This window comes from Gorilla gorilla, chromosome 6, assembly GCF_029281585.2.
Source record: "Gorilla gorilla gorilla isolate KB3781 chromosome 6, NHGRI_mGorGor1-v2.1_pri, whole genome shotgun sequence".
NCBI lineage: Eukaryota > Metazoa > Chordata > Mammalia > Primates > Hominidae > Gorilla > Gorilla gorilla.
The window spans coordinates 160,906,326-160,927,867 of NC_073230.2; the positions used below are offsets into that span (position 1 = coordinate 160,906,326).

Here is a 21,542-nt window from a genome sequence, read left to right on the forward strand (position 1 = left end):
GAGACGGAGTCTCGCTCTGTTGCCAGGCTGGAGTGCAGTAGTGCAACCTCGGCTCACTGCAACCTCTGAGTCCCTGGTTCAAGCGATTCTCCTGCCTCAGCCTCCTGAGTAGCTGGGATTAGAGGCACATGCCACCACGCCCAGCTAATTTTTGTATTTTTAGTAGAGATGGAGTTTCACCATGTTGGCCAGGACGGTTTCAATCTCCTGACCTCTTGATCTGCCCACCTCGGTCTCCCAAAGTGCTGGGATTACAGGTGTGAGCCACCACACCCGGTCCAATTTTTGTATTTTTTTAAGTTGAGACGGGGTTTTACTATGTTGGCCAGGCTGGTCTTGAACTTCAGATCTCAGGTGATCTACCCACCTTGGCCTACCAAAGTTCTGGGATTACAGGCGAGAGCCACCGCGCCCGGCCCTAACTTCTTGACCTATCTGAAAACAGATAGTGCCTTTATTGCTTCTGAATACCATTATGCTTAATTGTATAAAAGAAATGCTGGGATTTTATAAATGTATATGTTTTTAAATTTAGTATTACGATTTACTATGTAAAAAATACTCTCTAAAGAATTATAATATGGTTTGGGAAAAAGAATAACATCTGCCTGATAGAGTTGTTGAGAGTTAGTATATTTTACAGCTCAGGAAACCAAGGAATCATGATGTTGAGCTGTTGTGGATAGGATAAGCCAGGGTGGTTATTCCATGAAGAATCTGGACAGAGTTAGCCAAATCCTGTTGGTGAGGTCTTTGAGCAGAAAACTTTTTCATTTTGCCCTTAGGTGCTGTCAGGTAGCCAAGAGTGAACCTAAGGAAAGTAGTTTCCCGGGTTTTTTGTTTGTTTGTTGTTGTCAGTGAATTCTGTAAGGTTAGTCTGCCTGTTTTTATCACAAAGACCATTATTTAAGTTTTGAAATGGGACAATAAATTCCTGAGTTGTTTCTTGTACCTTTTCCAAAAATAAACATGGCTGTTGTTCTGAGCTAGTTTTTATACTATTGTTGAATAAGATGGTCATGACCTCTATGCATAGTATTAAGGTATTGCTTAGCCCAAACAAGATAGTAACAGATTTGTTTAGAAATTTGCAAGCATGTTGCTAACCATATTACAGTAATTTTTTTCATTTATTAACAAATATTAAATTGTTGCTATATTCTACGCATTATTATAATCTCCAGGGATAGACAAAAGCTCTTTCCCTATTGGAGCTTGCTTCCTGGTATGGGAGAGATAAACAATAAATAATAAACTCAGGGAATAAGTAATTATGTATATGTAAGAAGGTGATAAATTCCATGGAATAAGGAAGACCAGGTTTAATGTTTAGTGGGTGGGTTGAAGTTTTAAATAGGGTAATCTTGGTAGGGCCTTATTGAGAAGAATATATTCGAGCAAAGATTCAATGGCAGTGAAAGAAGTCATCATGAAATTACCTGGGAGGAAGAGTGTTCTAGACTAAGTGAAGAGCCAGTGCATAGTCCGTAATGGAGTATAATTGAAATGTTTGACCCACAAGGAGACCTGTGTCTAGGACAAAGTGAATGCAGAGAGAAGGTGGTGGGAAAAGTGCTCAGAGAGGTAATGCCAGATTACGTAGGGACTTGTAGGTCTTTGTAGGGAACAGATGGGTGGTCATGTCTACCATTGATATTATATGTTAAGTCTAGATCTAATGACAAAAAATTAATATTTGTTCAGTTTTTACTATATTCATCCTATAGATACTTTTCAGCATTTTCTGTGGGCTATTCATTGTGCTAAGTGAAGGGAAAACATTAGACAAGAAAACAAACAGCAAATGCAAGCCACACTCCTTGTGAAGATTATCTTGGTTCAGTGCAAAGGGCGGTGTTTTGTGTGTCAGTCATTGTATCTGACACTTTACATATTTTACCTTGTGTAATTCTGAGTATTTCATTTCATTCTGAGTATCCAATACGATGGACAATGTCATTAACTTGGAATACAGCTGATGAAAATGAGGCTAAGAAAATCTGCTAATTTTTCCAAAGTTGCATTACTGATATATGGCAGAATGGGATTAGAATTCAGTCTTGTCTTTTCATTATACCATTGATTCCCAAATCTGGCTGTGCATCAGAGTTAACTTGGAGGCTTGTTTAAGCTAAAGATTCCTTAACCTTATCTCTGGGAATTCCCATTTAGCATAGCTGGTGTGGAGCCCTGGGAATCTGTATTTTTAATAAATATGCCAAGGATTTCTGTATTTTGAAACTACCACCCTCCATTATTATATTTATGATAGTGTGATACAAGTGATTATGGGAACCTTTGTCTTTTATTTTTAAAGAAAATGGTTTTGTTGTTTCATTATTTAGTATCATGTTTGCTACGAGATTTTTAGAGATGCTCTTTGTCAGGCAAAGATTTCCCTGTTTTTCCTAGTTTGTTAAGGATTGAGTGTTGAATTGTAATAAACTCTTTATCTCCACTGATCAAACCATGTGGGTTTTTTTTCTTTTAATTTATGAAGGTGGTTGGTTATGGTTTTTCAAATATTGGACCAACTTTGAGTACTTAAAGTAAATACAACTTGTTCATGGTATATTCAGTTTTTAAAAACATGGTTGGTTTCAGGGTTTTTTTTTTTTTTAAGATTTCTGTAATCTCTATGAGATTGTCTTTAATATTCTTTCCTTACACTGGCCTTATTTTGATATCAGAGTGGTAACAGCCTCAGAAAGGGACATGGAGAATCTTTCCTCATTTTCTGTCCTCTGAAGGTCATTGCATCTACCTAAAACCATCTGTTCCTTAGATACTTGGTAGAACTCACTTTTAAAATCACCTAGAAATGTTTTTATGATAGTTTAACATTCAAAGGGACTACAGGGCATCCAGGTTCCTGATTTTCCAGAGCTGGTGTTACGCATTTATGTTTTTCTAGGAATTTGATCATTTCACCTGAATTTGTAAACAGTGCTCCTGTTTTCAGTCTGTGTCTGTATTTATGCCTCTTTCTCATTGTCGTCTTATTTGTGCATTTCTCTTGATATGTTTTGCCAGTGCTTGTGTAATTGCCCGATGGGTTCTTCCTGCGCACTCCACAGACAAAATCATACCCTGAGACCATAGCATTGCAGTCAAGAAAGAACTCCATTCATGTGAAGCTGGCCCATGCAGGAGAACTGGGCTTATCACTCAAATCCATTTTCCTGAAGGCTCAGAGTTTAGGGTTTTTATGGACAGTTTGGTGGGCAGCGGGCTAGGGAACGAGTGTGGCTGATTGGTTGGGGATGAAATCATAGGGGGGTGGACAACAGTCTTTGTGCACAGAGTTCACCTCTGGGACCAGTTGAGTCATGAGTCACAAGCCTGGGTAGGATCTGTCTGAAAGATATCTCAAAAAAAAATCTTAGGTTTGTTATATGTAAAATGTTTGTTCCCTGGTGCCATAAAGAAATAGCACTCACATATAAATTTAATTCTCTCAGCAAGGCAATCTGTATTTTCTGCAGAAAGTGTGCTCATCGCAGTTGGAATAATGGCGAGAGCACATTCGAACAAAGGAAAGACGTAATTTTTATCCCTTATGCTGTTTGTTCCTGCTACTGTGTCCTGTCTCCATTGGCTGGAGCCAGACCGCACAATCTAAACTAAAACCCGATTGGCTAACAGTTTAAAACTTTTCTAAATAGGTAAAAGTAATGGAAAGACAAAGGAAAAGAGGAAGTTGCTTATGCCAAATAGGGACGGGGCATAGGCTGCGAGCTGGAACGTGCCCGTGAGCATGTCCAGCACAAATATTTTGGTTAAGGTACAAGGCCATAGAATATACTATGCACCTGTGAGCATGTTTAACAGCTACATAAGATAGGGCTTAACAAAGAGTTATTAGCATAAAGTGAAGAGGCTTAAAGTAAGTTAGTCTTTAAAATAAACTATTATTTCTAACACTTATGATTTACTCTTTAACAAGAAGGGAAACTTTGAAGAGGAACTTTTTACTTTCTACAGGTTCTACAATAATGATGTTATCTATAGGAACAATCGAGAAGTCATGAATTTTGCGACGTCTGGCCACATGACTCCCGAGCACTAAGGGATTATAGAAACTACACCTACATTTCTGTGGAGTTTAGGCCCTTCCAGTTCCCATTATCATATTCTTGATTACAAAGGTGGTTTTCAGTCCCTGATCAAGGAAAGGGGCTAGTTATAGGGAGGGGCTGTTATCATCCTTGCTCCTAAATTAAACTGGAAACCACATTTCTCCTAAAGTTAGCTTGGCATACACCCAGGAGTGACCAGGGACAGTTTGGAGGTCAGCTATGTCAGATTTCTTCTACTGTCACAATTTTGCAAAGGCAGTTTCATTTTATTAACTTTACTGATCTTTTAAAGAATCAGCATTTGGCTTCTGTTGTTTTATTTTCATTTTCTATTAATTCCTGATAATGTTTTTATTATTCTTTTATGTCCCTTGGGTTTATTCAGTTATATTTTTCTTAATTCATAGTTTGTGGTCATATTTTCTAATATAGGCATCAAAAGCTATAAATTTAGCCATATCCTATGGGTTTTTAAAAAGTTGTATTTTCACTACTTAGTTCTGTAGAAATCTCTGTAGTGTTCATTTGCACATTTTGTAACCTTTCTAGTTACTTTGTTACCATTGGTTTTTAGTGTACTTGTCTTGGTCACAGCATGTGGCTCCTTGACCCCACTGGTCGCACTCCTCAAGAGTCTTTGCTCTTATTCCCCCACCCCCCACCCCACCCCACCCCACCCCGCATAGCTCTTCCCCAGGTAGCGGCAGTACTCACTATTCAGTTTACGTCTTGACGCAAGTATCACGTTTTCAGGGAGGCCTTCCCTCTCCATCTTCCTGAAGCTTCACACACCTTATCCTCCTCGTTGCTCTTCCCTGCTTTATTTTCTTTCCTCAGCACTTATCACTTTCTAATGTGTTATTTAACACAGTGTTCCCAGCTGGATAGAGAAGGAAGTAAAGCCATTACGGGGTATATAGCTGGAGACTGAAATAGAATTAAATCATAAGGGAAGTGGGGAGGGCTGAGTGCCTGGACTTTGCCTGTCATGAGACTGAAGACATAGGGGTAGATGCAGCTGAGGAGTCAGGGTTGTGGTTGGAGAGGGAGTTTTTGTTGTTGTTGTTGTTGTTTTCATGTGGAGTCTCACTCTGTCGCCCAAGCTGGAATGCAGTGGTGCGATCTCGGCTCACTGCAACCTCTGCCTCCCGGGTTCAAGCAATTTCTCCTGCCTCAGCCACCCAAGTAGCTGGGATTACAGGCGCCCGCCACCACACCTGGCTAATTTATATATATATTTATTATGTTATTATTTTTTTTTGTGTGTGAGTCGGAATCTCGCACTGTCGCCCTGGCTAGATTGCAATGGCGCGATCTCGGCTCACTGCAACCCCCGCCTCCCGGGTTCAAGCGATTCTCCTGCCTCAGCCTCCCGAGTAGCTGGAATTACAGGTGCGTGCCGCCACGCCCCGCTAATTTTTTGTATTTTTAGTAGAGACAGGGTTTCACCATGTTGGCCAGGCTGGTCTCAAACTCCTGACTTCGTGATCCGCCCACCTCGGCTTCCCAAAGTACTGGGATTACAGGCGTGAGCCACAGCGCCCGGCCCTAATTTTTTGTATTTTTAGTAGAGACGGGGTTTCACCATGTTGCCCAGGCTGGTCTCCAACTCCCAACCTCAGGTGATCTGCCCACTTTAGCCTCCCAAAGTCCTAGAATTAGAGGTGTGAGCCACCGCCCCCAGCCGGAGAGGAAAGTTTTAACTTAGACATGAAGAGGTCATCACATCAGTCCTGGATGATGATGAAATTGAGGGTGGGGCAAAGTTCCTTATGTGGAATTTAGGTAAAGCTGACAGCAGGAACACTAACCAAGACATTTGGAGGCAGGGTTGGGCATGGTCCAACATGATAGTGGGAATCAGGCTAAAGAAAACACGAGAAATGACATCAGTGTCCATCTTTCATAGCTGCTAATGGAGCAGCCCTTGGTTTCTTCAGGGTCTGTTTTGGATGGCTCCCTTTTGTGAGGGCCAGACAGCCCATGGTGGAAGCGGGAAGGCCGGGAGTGGTTTGAGGAAAACAACCTGTAAGCGTGGATCTTGCTATGTGGATGAAGAAGGGGTTGGCTCCCTAGGTGCCTGGTTCCTCGTGGATTCAGAGCAGCCTGTCCGGTTACACTCTTTAACTTCAGGATCTCATGGCCTTTGGAAGAAGCAGTGCTTTTGTTTTTGTTGTTTGTTTACTTGCTCTTTGTCTACCCCTAAGCGAACATTTTAGGGAGTTATAATGTCTGTTTCACCTAAATGTCACTGCTCTGTACATTTTTGTTGCAATATTTTTGTTACAAAGTTGCACATTGCTTTTTTTTTTTTTTTTTGTCTTTTCATTTGCTCTCATGGGCTTCCTTACTTAGAGAACATTTTCTTCTACTTCAAGTATTTGTGTTTTTCTGTTTATGTCTTTAGTTTTAAAAGTGCCTGCAGCTGACATAGCAGCGCTTTCACTGGCGCCTGATTTTCCTTTGTACTATTGTCATTTCCAGCCATGCCTCTGGTATTACTGTTGGTGGGAGTTTTTGTTTGGTTGGGTTTTTGTTTTGTTTTGGTATGTTACTGTTGCTTTGTTTTTTTACTTTTTAATTAACTTGTAGTAGAATACGTAATAGTTCTTGGTTGGCAGACAGTTAAGAAACTGAACTGTTTACCATCTTCTAGGCTTATGGCATAACCTTATGTAAGAACCTAATTTTTACAGTGGTGCTTTACTGATGCCAATTTGCTTTGTCCTGATCTTTTGGGGACAATACCATTTTTAAGATTATTTTATGCTGTAGAAATAAGTAACTTAAAAGCAGTATCTCTGTGCAGTTTTCTTATGTATCTACATTGCTTATATGGTTTCTCTGCCATAAGTCTGTTTACTGAGATGATTTTGTATGTGCATTGGGCTCCTTAGAATTCCTTAGGAAATTGTATTAGCCTCCATGAAGATCAGATATCGGAAAGCTTAGGAAAAATTGCCAGGCACGGTGGCCTCACGCCTGTAATCCCAGCACTTTGGGAGGCCAAGGCGGGCAGATCACCTGCGGTCAGGAGTTTGAGAGCAGCCTGGCCAACATGGTGAAACCCCATCTCTACTAAAAATACAAAAATTAGTCAGGTATGGTGGCACGCACCTGTAATCCCAGCTACTTGGGAGGGTGAGGCAGGAGAATCACTTGAACCCGGGAGGCAGAGATTGCAGTGAGCCAAGATCCCGCCACTTTACTCCAGCCTGGGTGACAGAGTGAGACTCTGTCTTAAAAAGAAAAAAAAAAAAAGCTTAGGAAAAATTGCTGTTCAGTGCTACATTTAGTTCTTCTTGCCTTGTTTTATAGGTGAGGGAATATAATTACTTGAACTCTTTATTTGAAAATAACTTAGATTTAGAGTGGACAGTAGGGCAGGCATAACCTTTGATTGGAAAGTAGAACTTTTTTTTTTAAGTTGTTTATATTTATTTATTTTTATTGTTTTGAGACAGAGTCTTGCTCGGTTGCCCAGGCCAGGGTACAGTGGTGCAATCTTGGCTCACCACAACCTCCGCCTCCCGGGTTCAAGAGGTTCTGCAGCCTCAGCCTCCCAAGTAGCTGGGATTATAGGTGCCCGCCACAACCCCCAGCTAATTTTTGTATTTTTAGTAGACACAAGGTTTCACCAGGTTGGCCAGGCTGGTCTCGAACTTCTGACCTCAAATGATCCGCCCACCTCAGCCTCCCAAAGTGCTGGGATTACAATCGTGAGCCACCACACCTGGCCAGAGTTGCTTAGAGTTGCTTATTTTTAATAATAGATTTTTAAGATCCTTGGATTAAAAAAAGAATCTTGCAGTTGTATAGTTGGAAGAGACTTTAGTTGTCCTGTTATGATACATGTGGTACTTGTTATTTTCCTTGTGAAAATTATAACCTGATGAGAAAAATTACGCAACTGAAAGCAGTCCAGAACAAAGGTGAAGAGGTATCCATTAACATGGGCAAATGAATCAGTCAGCTATTTCACTGCCATTGGTTCTCTGAGCATTAACCCACAGGCCTGAGGTTTTCATTGTTGAATCCTTTTTAAAAACTCAGTACTATCCATACATCTTCTTGTATTTGAATCTCCGTTAACTGTACGCATAGTGGTCCTACTTGGTGGTTTGGAAAACAGTGATTCTGTATTTGGTGGATGGTTTAAAGTATACTGAAGTGTCTAACATATTTATTCTTCTTTTTTAGGAAATTGACAATGGCCCTTCAGCTATGCTAGGTCTATAATGGGAAGTGTCACAGTTCGGTATTTCTGTTATGGGTGCCTTTTTACATCTGCGACCTGGACAGTTTTGCTTTTTGTTTATTTCAACTTCAGTGAAGTGACTCAGCCACTTAAGAATGTGCCCATCAAGGGGTCTGGGCCCCATGGACCATCTCCAAAAAAATTCTATCCCCGTTTCACTCGAGGCCCGAGTCGAGTGCTCGAGCCACAGCTCAAAGCAAACAAAATTGACGATGTGATAGACAGTCGTGTTGAAGATCCAGAAGAAGGCCACTTGAAATTCTCTTCTGAATTAGGTAAGTATATGATGTTTACCAGCATCCATATCAATGTATTTAATCACTGGAAGTTTGATTAATTAGTTAATTAGGAGATTAGAAATGCTGCATCATTTTTTCCCCACTGATTTATTTTGTTTGTGAACTAGCTGAAGTTCTGTGGTTTCTGCAGACTCAGTGGGGAGTTATATTCTAATTTATCCAGTTCTGACTTCAGTATCTTACGAGAAAACAAACAAGGTCCAGGGAAGAAAAATTAAAAGGCTAGAAAGAAAATGGAACCTATGGGAGAAGGGGTTTGTTTTTTGTTTGTTTTTTTAAGAGATGGGGTCTCACCATATTGCCCAGGCTGTCCCCGAATTCTTGGGCTCAAGCTGCCCTCCCACCTCAGCCTTGAGAGTAGCTGGGACTATAGGCATGCACCACTGTGCCCAGCCCTGGAAGAAGGTTTTAATTGCTAGGATTGTTAATAAGGGAAAGAAATGGTTGAAAGGTTGCTTGACTGTATTTAACTTATTTTTAAGGGTACGTTTAATTAATACAGAACATAAAGTACTGAGTTTAAAAATAAGCTGGGGTTATTTATATCTAATATGATTTTCACTTAACAAGAATTACTAAGGTGCTAGAAAAAATATATGTATATATAATATAGTTTATGAAATCTTAGTTATAAAATAGAAAGCCCTTTTTTCCTCCTAAAAAATCATATTCTCTTCAACTTGGATGCAAGACTCTATTGTCTATGCCTTTGAATACTGCAATTTTAGAGTGTTGATTTTGACATTTTATTTTAAGGGATAAGTGAGCAATTTTTGTTATCATTAAAACTTAAAGAACTTGGATCTTGTCACAAAAACATCAAATAACAGGTAATTTAAGAGTAAAATACAAGAGATTTTTGAGAGATTGAGAGAGCCTTAGAATGTGAAAGAAATGTTAAAATAGAGTTTTCACTTGGTCATAGTTTCAAAGAAATAAAATCAGTTCTTAGGACTTAATGATTTTCTAATAAAGGAAGTCAAAAGTATGTAAAATTTTATGAGGAAACAAGCTAATATCTACTTCAGTTTTCATTTAAAAATATTTTTAAATAGAGACGTGATCTCACCAACTTCAATTTTCATAAAGTACAATTTTCATAAATCTTTTTCAAATAGCCAGTGGGCATTTTTAAAGCATTAATGGGAAAATGTCTAGCTCTTTTATTTATTTATAGTTACATTGGTAAAGCTTTTATCAAGAAGTAATACTGAGTTTACCATTTTGAATAGACTCTGTATTTGCTTTTGAAAGAAGTAGTGAGAGAATTGTAGATATTGAATAACAAACTCCAGCTGCCTAACTGAAAAACTAAATTCCTTATAGACTATCGTAAAGAATCCACAAAAAGCCTATTAAAGGTAATAAATGAATTTGGCAGTTGCAGGTACTAGATCAACAGGCAAAAACCAGTTGCATTTTTATACTGTAGCAACAAGTGGCCTGAAAAATGCAGTTAAGAGATCAATTTCATTTACAATAGCATCAAAAGTCATAAAACACTTAAGAATAAATTTAGCCAAGGAGCTGCAAGATTTGTATGCTGAAAACTGTAAAACATTGCTGAAAGAAATCAAAGTAAACCTACACACATGGAAAGATATTCTAGGTTCATAGAATGGAATACTAAATACTGTTAAGATGTAGATATCACCCAAAGCAATATGTAGGTTCAGTGCAATCCCTATCAAAATGTCAGTGGTCTTTGTTGTAAAGAGGGAAAAGGTTATCCTAAAATTAATATGGAATTACAAGAGGCTCTGAATAGCCAAAACAGTCTGAAAAAAACAAAGTTGTAAGACTCAGACTTTCCAATTTTAAAAATAAATTGGACTACATCAAAAATAAAAACTTTCGTACATCAAATAACACATCAAGAATGTGAAAAAAGGGCTGGGCGCGGTGGCTGATGCCTGTAATCCCAGCACTTTGGGAGGCTGAGGTGGGTGGATCACCTGAGGTCAGGAATTTGCAACCAGCCTGACCAACATGGCGAAACTCTATCTCTACTAAAATACAAAATTAGCTGGGCGTGGTGGCAGGTGCCTGTAATCCCAGCTACTCGGGAGGTTGAGGCAAGAGAATCGCTTGAACCCGGGAGGCGGAGGTTGCAGTGAGTTAAGATCGCGCCATTGTACTGTAGCCTGGGTGACAGAGCAAGACTCTGTCTCAAAAAAAAAAAAAAAAAAAAGTCAAAAAAGACAACCCACAGAATGGGAGAAAATATTTGTAAATCATATTTCTAATAAGGGTTCAGTATCCAGAATATATAAAGAATGCTTGTTTGTAATTTTATTTCATTTTGAGACAGGGCCTCGCTCTGTCACCTGCAGTGGAGAGCAGTGGCGCAGTCACGACTCACTGCAGCCTCAACCTCCTTGGCTCGTTTGATCCTCCTGCCTCAGCCTCTCGAGTAGCAGGGGCTACAGGGGTGTACCACTATGCCCAGCTAATTTTTGTATATTTTGTAGAGACAAGGTTTCACCATGTTGCCCAAGCTGGTCTCGAACTCCTGGGCTCAAGCCATTCGCCTGCCTTTGCCTCCCAAGGTGCTGAGACTATAGGCATGAACCGCTGTGCCTGGCCTAAACAGTTCTTAAAACTCAGTAATAAAAAGACAAATGGCACAATTTTAAAATGGGCAAAGGATTTGATAGACATTTCTCCAAAGAAGATATACAAATGGCCAACAAGTAGATGAAAAGACGCTTAATATAATTAGTGATTACAGAAATGAAAATCAAAACAATGAGATAGCCATCTCACACCCACTGGGAGGGCTATAATAATAAACTTAAAAAGGAGAGTAGCAAGCGACAGTGAGGATGTGGAGAAACTAGAGCCCTCACACATTGCTGGTGGGAATGGAAAATAGTGCAGCCACTATAGACAGTTTGGCAGTTCCTCCATAAATTAAATGTAGAATTATCATATAACCCAGCAATACCACTCCAGGGTTTGTACTTGGAGGAATTGTCAACAGGTGCTCGAAAACTTGTACTCAATGTTCATAGCAGCACTATTCTCAATAGACAGAAGGTGACAACATGTTATCCAAATGTCCATCAACTGATGAAGGGATAAACTAAGTGTGGTCTATCCATACCATGGAATATTATTCAGACAGAGAAGGGAATGACGTTGTGATCATGCTACAACATGGATGAACCTTGAAAACATTATGCTTGTGAAAGAAGCCACACACAAAAGGTCACATGTTGTAGGGTTCCTTTATGTGAAATGTCTAGAATAGGCAGGTCCACGGAGACAGAAGGCAAATGAGTGGTTCCCAGGGACTGGGGAATGGGAGGAATGGGAATAACTGCTTTAATGGGCATAGGGTTTTCTTCTGCTGTGCTGACAATATTCTGCAGCTAGATAATCATACTGGTCATACAACATTGAGAATGTACTAAATGTCACTAATGGTATGTTTTATGTTACGTGCATAATTATCACAGTTAAAAAATGAAAAACATCCAAAATTTCTTAGATAAAATAAATTTAATATAGAAGGAATTAGTATAAATAATGTAGTAGTAGTTAAAAGTATGCAGATTTCTGAGTAGAGAATTACTGAACAAGCAGGGAAAGGAACCTGTGAAAAGGTATATTTGAGAAAGATTATTGGCCAGGCATGGTGGCTCACACCTGTTATCCCAGCACTTTGGGAGGCTGAGGCTGGTAGATCTCTTGGGCTCAGAAGTTTAAGACCAGCTTAAGGTGGTATCTACTGAAAGTTTAAAAATTAGCTTAGTGTGGGGGCGCATGGCTGTAGTCCCAGCTACTTATGAGGATTGTTTGGGCCCAGGAGGCAGAGGCTGCAGTGAGCCAAGATTGCGCTACTGCACTCCAACCTGGGGTACAGAGCAAGACCCTGTCTCAAAAAAAAAAAAAAAAAAACAATAAATTTAAAATTAAAAACATTTTCTCATTTAATCTGAAATTAATTATAAAATTAATTGAAAAGGGTCCTCTGGCATGTTAATTCATTGAGGTTTGGCTACAATTTTATTTGAGTAGGGGAATAAGAAAAGTAAGCTAAAACAATCTTTTCATATGGAATCTTTTCAAGAGACCTATAATAGAACATGATTCTTTCATGTTCTGATACTTGTTGAATTAAGGAGTATTTATTGAGAATCTTCTTTGTGCAAGGCTCTGCTCTAGGTTCTAGGTATCAAGCAATTTTAGTTTTATTTCTTTTATGTTTTGGTCATCACCAAAGTCTCTTCTCTTCTGGAGTTTCTCTCCTTGTATAAAATGCTAGTGGAGGTTTGTTGTTTTGTGTTTAAAAAGGATGAACTGCAGAGAGAAGGCATATTAAGAGATAATGTTTCTCAAAGTAGATTTGGGGACACTAGTTGCGTTCAGATAAATTGGGGAAACACTGCATTCTATTTTTTTTGAGACAGAGTTTTGCTTTTGTCACCCAGGCTGGAGTACAGTGGCATGATCTTGGCTTGCTGCAGTCGCCTCCTAGGTTCAAGTGATTCTCCTGCCTCAGCCTCCCAAGTAGCTGGGATTACAGGCGTGTGCCACCATGCCTGGCTTATTTTTGTATTTTTAGTAGATACGGGGTTTTACCATGTTGGTCAGGCTGGCGTTGAACTGCTGACCTCCCATGATCCACCCACCTTGGTCTCCCAAAGTGCTGGGATTACAGGCATGAGCCACCACACCTGGCTGGAAACACTGCATTCTATATCTCATCCCTTTACACCTGGATATTCATAAAACATTCACTGTATTAAAGGAACAGAGTTCTACTATTTTTTAAAAATGGACTTTTATTTATTTATTTATTTATTTTGAGACAAAGTCTTGCCCTGCAGGCTGGAGTGCAGTGGCGCGATCTTGGCTCACTGCAACCTCTGCCTCCTGGGTTTAACAGATTCTCCTGCCTTAGCCTCCCGAGTGGCTGGGACTACGGGAATGCACCACCACTCCCGCCTAGTTTTTTTTTTTTTTTTTTTTTTTGTATTTTTAGTAGAGATGGGGTTTCACCATGTTGGCCAGGCTGGTCTTGAACTCCTGACCTCAAGCAATCTGCCCGCCTCCACTTCCCATAGTGCTGGGATTACAGGCATAAGCAGCTGCGCCCTGCTTAATATTACAGTGACTGATTAGGCCTGTGGAGGAATTCCCTGACAGTTAAACCAGAAACTGAAGCTTTTTTTTTTTTTTTTAAAGACAGGATCTCACTCTGTCGCCCAGGCTGGAGTGCAGTGGCACAACTGTGGCTCACTGCAGCCTTGATGTCCTGGGCTCCAGCAGTCTTCCTGCCTCAGCCTCCTGAGTAGCCAAGTCATGGAGACTACAGGTGTGAGCCACTGAGCCACCACACCTGGCTAATGTTTTTTTTGTTTTTGTTTTTTGTTTTTTTTTTTTTTGTAGTAGAGACAAGGTCTCGCTGTGTTGCCCAGGCTGGGCTCAAGCAGTCCTCCTGCCTTGGCCTCCCAAAGTGCTGGGATCACAGGCGTGAGCCATTGCGTCTGACCCGGGAAGCTCTTTTTATGGAAAAGCTTATCAGTCGCCTTTTTCTGGGGAGGGACTCCTGTAAAAACTCACATGTAATTGAGGCCTGTTGAGGGCCACTGGGGTTGTAAAATCTATTGCTTTAATGGAAAATTATAAAAATTTTTTTCCTGGTTGCAGGTAAATTTTTCTCTTGAATATAATAAACTATTCTTAAGATTATGGTTTGTGGCCGGGCGTGGTGTCTCACGCCTGTAATCCCAGCACTTTGGGAGGCCGAGGTGGGCAGATCACGAGGTCAGGAGATCGAGATCATTCTGGCCAACATGGTGAAACCCCGTCTCAACTAAAAATACAAAAATTAGCTGGGCGTGGTGGCATTTGCCTGTAATCCCAGCTACTGGGGAGGCTGAGGCAGGAGAATTGCTTGAACCGGGGAGTTGGAGGTTGCAGTGAGCCAAGATCGTGCCGCTGCACTCCAGCCTGATGACAGAGGGAAACTCCATCTCAAAAAAAAAAAAAGATTATGGCTTGTGAGCAGGTGGTGTTTATGGTTAAGACACACTTGCTTTGACCTAGACTGATAAGAATTTGACTTCAACCTAGAGACAACCTAAGTTTGAGAAAAGAGATATTAGATTATAATAGGATAAAGTCAGCATTTTCTTAAGATCATAATATCGTTAACAGTAACATGATACTTTCTAGATTTAATTCGCTGACTAACTTCACTCTTTTGCAGGTATGATTTTTAATGAACGTGATCAGGAGTTGAGAGACTTGGGCTATCAGAAACATGCTTTTAATATGCTTATCAGTAACCGCTTGGGCTACCACAGAGATGTGCCAGACACAAGGAATGCAGCGTATGTGCCTTATCGGATTTGCAAATACATTTTAACAACATGATGCTTTTAGTGTCAGTGTAAGAGGTCACGAGGACGGGGTTCATATTTCCCAATGCAGCGTCTTTATTCAGCATACTGGGAAACTTGAGACAGATTTCCACTTGTGTTATATGTGAAGCCACATGGTCTGAGATGTACCAACAGAGTCCTAGAGCTTGCTGTGTCTCCTTTAACATTTCAGATCACCTGGGGAAGCAGAGTAGAGTGCTAATTAAATAACCTGAGTATAAGTTTGTTCTAAATGTTTATTGATTGGATTCATGGCAAATAGGAATTAACATCAGTGAAGAATTTTACTCCTCATTTCACTTTTCTCTTTCATTATTTTTGTTCCATCAAAGGCCTTTCGTGCATGTGGTCAGTCATTCCACAGACAGATATTTGTTGAGCACCTTCTGTTTGCTACACGCCGTCTTGAGCCCTGCAAGAAACAAACACATGTAGTAGTTCCTCAGTTCTCAGGGCTAGAGTCTAGCAGGGGAGGCAAATAAGTCAACAAGTCCTTACATGAGTAAGGGCTGTGACAGGGTTTGGGGAAATGGGGACATAGTACTGGAGTGGTCCCTGCAGAGAGGTGACAAGGCTGGAGGGAGGCAGGGCTCAGATGCTGGAGGGCTGTGTGTGCCCTGGGAAAGAATTCAGGGTTCTCAATGTGTTCTCTAATTCATGGCTTTTTTTTGGGGCGGGGGGATGGAGTCTTTCTCTGTTGCCCAGGCTGGAGTGTGGTGGCGTGATGTCGGCTCACTATAACCTCCACCTCCCAAGTTCAAGTGATTCTCCTGCCTTGGCCTCCTGAGTAGCTAGGACTACAGGCGTGCACCACCACGCCTGGTTAATTTTTATAGTTTTAGTAGAGATAGGGTTTCACCATGTTGGCCAGGCTGGTCTCAAACTCCTGACCTCGTGATCTGCCCACCTTGGCCTCCCAAAGTACAGGGATTACAGGCATGAGCCACTGCGCCCAGCCAGTTCATGGCTTTTTGATATTGCTTAAAGCTCATAACCCTTTTTTTCCCAAATAGTTGCTTGGAATGATTTGATACATGGAAGCTCTTCTGTTATCTTGGTATATCATAATTTATTCAAATCTTTTTTATTATTGGGCAAAAAAATAAAATTTCAAATATAAAGTCTTATATTTGTTTCCTTTTGAAACCTCATTGAGGAGAAGCTGGACATCAGCTTATGAGTGCTGCATGAAACACTTGCAGTGATTTTGGTAAAAAGAACTCACATTTTTATGTAACCTCTCTTCCAAAAAAGAAAAAAAAACCCTGAAGTTTACAAAATCTTTATTCGGCCGGACATGGTGGCTCACGCCTGTAATCCCAGCACTTTGGGAGGGCGCAGTGGGTGGATCACGAGGTCAGGAGTTCGAGACCATCCTGGCCAATGTGGTGAAACTCTGTCTCTACTAAAAATACAAAAATTAGCTGGATGTGGTGGCACAGGCCTGTAATCCCAGCTACTCAGGAGGTTGAGGCAGGAGAATCGCTTGAACCAGGGAGTCGGAGGTTGCAGTGAGCCGAGATCGCGCCACAGCACTCCAGCCTAGTGACAGAGCGAGACACCATCTCAAAAAAGGAAAAAATTTATCCAAAAGTAAACAAGATAGCAGGTATAGGAGGGAGACATTATTAACAAAATGTAAAACTCTTGAAGAAGAAACCATATTGTTTTTGTAAATGCTTTTAAAAAAAAATTGTTGTTACCATAATGTTAGAAAGAGGCTGAACAGGCTGGGCGTGGTGGTTCACGCCTGTAGTCCCAGCACTTTGGGAGGCTGGGGTGGGCAGATCACCTGAGGTCAGGAGTTCGAGACCAGCTTGACCAACATGGAGAAACCCTGTCTCTACTAAAAATGCAGAATTAGCCGGATGTGGTGGCGCATGCCTGTAATCCCAGCTCCTCGGGAGGCTGAGGCAGGAGAATCACTTGAACCTGGGAGGCGGAGGTCACGATGAGCCGAGATAGTGCCACTGCACTCCAGCCTGGGCAACAAGAGCGAGACTCCGTCTCAAAAAAAAAAAAAAAAAAGGCAGGGGGTGGGGGAAGAGGGTGAACAAGGGGACAGTAAATCTGTAGGTGAATTATAATCTAAACCATTCGAGCCTTTTAAAATGTCAGAATTTCCTCATCTTTATCTTTACAGATGTAAAGAAAAGTTCTACCCACCTGACCTGCCAGCTGCTAGTGTTGTTATCTGTTTCTATAATGAAGCGTTTTCTGCCTTGCTTCGGACAGTGCACAGTGTCATAGACCGCACGCCAGCACACCTGCTTCATGAGATCATCCTTGTGGATGATGATAGTGACTTTGGTAAGGAATGCTGCAACTGGTAACATTGGATCCAGGCTGTCAGTCACTACAGCACTGACAGACACTAACACAGCTGAACTTTCAAGTACGTGGTAGGTGGGGATCATACGCGTGCAGTCACAGCTGGGCTGACTACAAATAAGTCTGAGGAAATCCATTATCTTTGTAACCTGCTTATAAACTATGCTACCCAAATTTGGCCCGTGAAATTTTTTCCGTGGCTTACTTTAAAAAACACACCTCTTTTTATTTGAAATAACTGTAGGTTCACAGGAAGTTACAAAGATGGTCTATGTACCTTTATCCAGTTGCTCCATCATAAAATTCCCCTATCAGAACCAGAAATCCACGTTGGTACAGTGTGTGTGGTCCAGGGTCATTCTGTCACACAGGTGGACTCCCACAACCCTCACTGCAATGATACAGAACTGTTTCCTCACCCGGAGGGCCCTTGTGCTGCCTCTTTCTAGTCACACCTCCTGCTTTCCTCTACTCTTCCCCAGTCCCTGAAACCACGACTCTCTATGATTTTGTTTCCATCTCTGATTTTGTTATTTCAAGAATGTCATATAAATGGAATCACACGGTATGTGACCTTTTGAGATGGGCTTTTTTCATTTGGCATGATGCCTTGGCTTATGCTTCTCTATTAAGTCTCTTACACTGATCGTCCCCAGATAAATGTGGATTGCATTCTGATAGCTCCTCAACGATCTCTGAATGCCAGTATTTTATGATTCACTACATATTCTATATTCTGTACGCCTTTCTTAATTCAACATAGACTCTTGCTAAGAATGGCTTTGTATACCCGAACAGGATAGAAGGCTTTTTATTACACTGCTCATTCAGCTCTCAGTGACCTTGCAAGAAAGCCTGGAAGCCCATTTTATAGAGGGAGAAATATAAAAAGTAATTTGCTCAGACCCCATAGCTGTTAAGTAGTAGAGTGGAAATGAGACCTCTAGTCTGCATAGCTCCAAGCCTTCTGCTCTTTTCATGACAGCAGCCTGCAGAAACACAGTGGTACAGGTATATGCCAGTGACTTTTTCATGCACTCGAGCGTTTATTAAGTACCGCTTGTATCAACATCAGAGTTGGTATACCAGTATACTTAAATATAGAAGGTAAAGAAATGGACAGAGAGTCATGGGAGCAAAATTCTCAAACCTTGGCCAAAAACAAACAAACAAAAAACCTAACAAATAAATCTGAGTCTGGACCACGTAGAAGATTGGTTACATACTGATTTCTAGAATTTATGGTTGGGTTTTTTTTTTTTTTTAAGTCAACTTGTATTTTGGTTTTCACTTTGTGGCTATTTTACCTAAAAGGAAAAATTCATAATTTGAGGTGGTTTGTATATTAACTATGGAAAGAATTACTGCTTATTATCTTACACGATCTTTCAAGTTATTCTGAAATATACAGGTGAATGACATAGAATTCCTTAAAAAATATTTAGCAACCTTGGAAGAAAGATGCTAAATTAATAAAAGGACATATTCAATGCTGTTCTTGTTATTCTTGGTAGGGGCAATAGAAGTTGTTTCTTAACTATTTTGAAATGGACTAAGACTTAATAAATTCCTTTGTAATAAAAGGCATTTATATCTCATTTTCTTTGTTATCAATGTGATTTATATATGGTCAGCTGAACATTTATGCACTCAAAATACTCATTTCAAACATTCTTTATGCAAAGCATTGTGCTCGATGCTATGGAGATACAAATAAGTCTGTAACTAAAGTAAGTATTCCTCTTTGCTAGTATTCCAGCTCTTACCCTTCATTTCTTTTTCTTCCTACAGGATAAGCTACAATACTCTTTTAAAGTAAAATATTCTGTAGTATTTGCTTGATAGTTTGTTGTAAATTTTAGCAAGTACTAGATACAACTTTAGAATAGCTGTAAAGTGTCTTTATGTATGTCTCATACAGTTTGAATAATTGTGGGACTTTATTTTCAGATGATTTGAAAGGAGAACTAGATGAATATGTCCAAAAATACCTCCCTGGAAAAATTAAAGTCATAAGAAATACAAAGCGTGAGGGGTTGATTCGAGGGAGAATGATTGGCGCGGCCCACGCGACAGGTATCACTTCTTGTTAGCTTTGCTCTACAGGTGTTGGATGACAAGGGCTCGAGCCTCAGCGCCTGTCCTGATTCTGCAAAGTCTATGAAAAGTAGTGTTTCAAACGGACATTGCCAGCAGGAGAGATGAGGCTTGTTCTGTTTGGGAAAGGCCTGATCATAACGCCAAGCCTGCTACCCCAAAGCACATAGTGCAGGGGGCTGAACTCTCAAATCCTCAGTGTCTATTTTCATAGCGACCCTTTTTTGATACTTACTGCCCCTCAAATAGATTTTATATCTTATTCACTTATATAAGCAGAAAAGCCCAGACCAAAATGTAACTGAATTTTTATGTTTTTAAATACAAAATTTAAAATGTATGAACCCAAACTGTCGATTGGAACTATGCTTTTAATTCTTAGTGCGGAGTGCATCCCTCTGGAGCCACACATCATGACTTTAATTGGTAAATGGACGTAAGATTGACTTACAAAACTATAAATGGCATTTTCTTTAAAATTCCCTCTTAATCCTTCTGATTCCATCAAGGAGCAAGTCTCTGTTGTTACTAGTATATTTCCATCATACACTGATCTCCCCCTTTAAAAAGAAATAACCGACCTCAAATTCAGTCTTCTGCAGAAAATATATCTGGTTAGTCTTCAGTTATATTATATTGATTCTGTTGTATTTCGTTTTATGGTTACCTATGTGTAATTGGTCTCCCTGAGTTTCATTTATGACTGTAATTTAAAAATTTTTAAATAAATGTAATTAAAACTAATGAATCTGTTTAAAAATGTTAGGCATGTGATATTGCAGGTAGGGCATGGACATGGCGAAAAAATTTTGAAAATCATTTGAGAATGATGGAACTTGGTGGGGACATTCCCTAGCAGTGACAGCATCTACTGCAGTCCTTCCTATATTCCACGCTCTCCTAGATAACCTGCCTCTGGGTTTGTGGTGGTCGGCACTGCTCACCACCACTCCCCCTGTGGAGCCACTGGCTCGTGTGCTGGGCTGAGTTGGAACTTCACTTTTAGTATCTGTCTTCTCTTATTTCTCTGAAGCCCACAGTGACCTGAAGCAATTAACAAAAAAAAAAAGAGAAGCAGCTCCTCTACATCCCATCTGCAGTGGATGCAGACTGAATTCAAGGCTAGTGAGACTTTTTTTCTAGGTTTCTAGTCATGTAAAAACTTACTGAATTGGCTGTGTGGAGTTATTTAAGGCAAAGCAATAAAGTGAAAATCCTGGGGTATTTTCAGTATTAAGCCACGGAAAACATTGTACTGTTACAATGCATGTTTACTGTGAATTGACTTTTTTTTAGATAGCAATAGCTATTTAGGTTTTTTTCCCTTATGATCTCTTCAGGTCCTCATTGAGATATAGTTTAGGATCTGTCAGAAGCAAGCCAGTTTGCATGGAAGTCATTGTTTCAGGTTCACTGTGACCAGATGTGGTCTTCATTTAAATTGGTGTTAATTGGAAAAAGTAACACTTACAGAGTTAAGAAAAGCTCTGAATCCATTTTCTCCTCGAAGCAATTATGATTGGTCTCACCTCACCCCCACTGATGTGCATGTGGAAGGTTCTGCCTTTCTGCATTAAGTGACAGCGGAGAGCTGCCTACATCCCCCACCCTTCGGGCTGTTTACAGACACTGAACTGTGGGACTGATTCACGGGCATCATTGAAAAGTGTCTGAGATACTGCTTTTATCACTAGTTGAAGTTGGATAGATAACATTTGGTGCTTTAAGTAGTTCATGTAAAATCTTCATACATTTCACGAGTGCACTTTTAGAAAAACAATAATGTGACCTGATGATGTCATTCTGAGTTTCTCAACTGCTCAGAAGAACCGTGGAGCTCTTAAATTTGAAATTATAAAAAAAAAACCCTCAGTTCTGCTCACATTTATCAAGAGGAGCTTAAAATGCAAAATAAAATGTCGATGATTTATATGTTGCTAACTAGAAGAAAGGTGTATCCCATTGGCAGATGAGAGCCACTGAAGCTAAGAGGGTGGGGGGCAGTAGAAAGGAAAGGTGGGAGATGGAAGAAACAGAAATGAGCAAGAGGCGTCCCCGAGAGCGCCACCAGCTGCGCCTCCCT

General features: G+C 40.4%; 1 protein-coding gene across 5 annotated transcripts in view; it reads left to right on the plus strand.

Moving 5' to 3' along the window:
• GALNT11 (polypeptide N-acetylgalactosaminyltransferase 11) overlaps window positions 1-21,542 on the plus strand; it is a 97,153-nt gene that overhangs the window by 60,762 nt on the left and 14,849 nt on the right. For 4 of the 5 annotated variants that reach the window (XM_004046525.5, XM_019031708.4, XM_063708870.1 and 1 more), the window contains 4 exons: window positions 8,280-8,612; window positions 14,857-14,980; window positions 17,175-17,341; window positions 19,313-19,438. In XM_004046525.5, the coding sequence (XP_004046573.2) occupies window positions 8,318-8,612; window positions 14,857-14,980; window positions 17,175-17,341; window positions 19,313-19,438 (712 nt within the window). In that variant the 5' untranslated portion in view covers window positions 8,280-8,317. Of the gene's footprint in view, window positions 1-8,279; window positions 8,613-14,856; window positions 14,981-17,174; window positions 17,427-19,312; window positions 19,439-21,542 lie in introns of those variants that run through there. The other variant, XR_008681331.2, reaches the window with a different exon arrangement.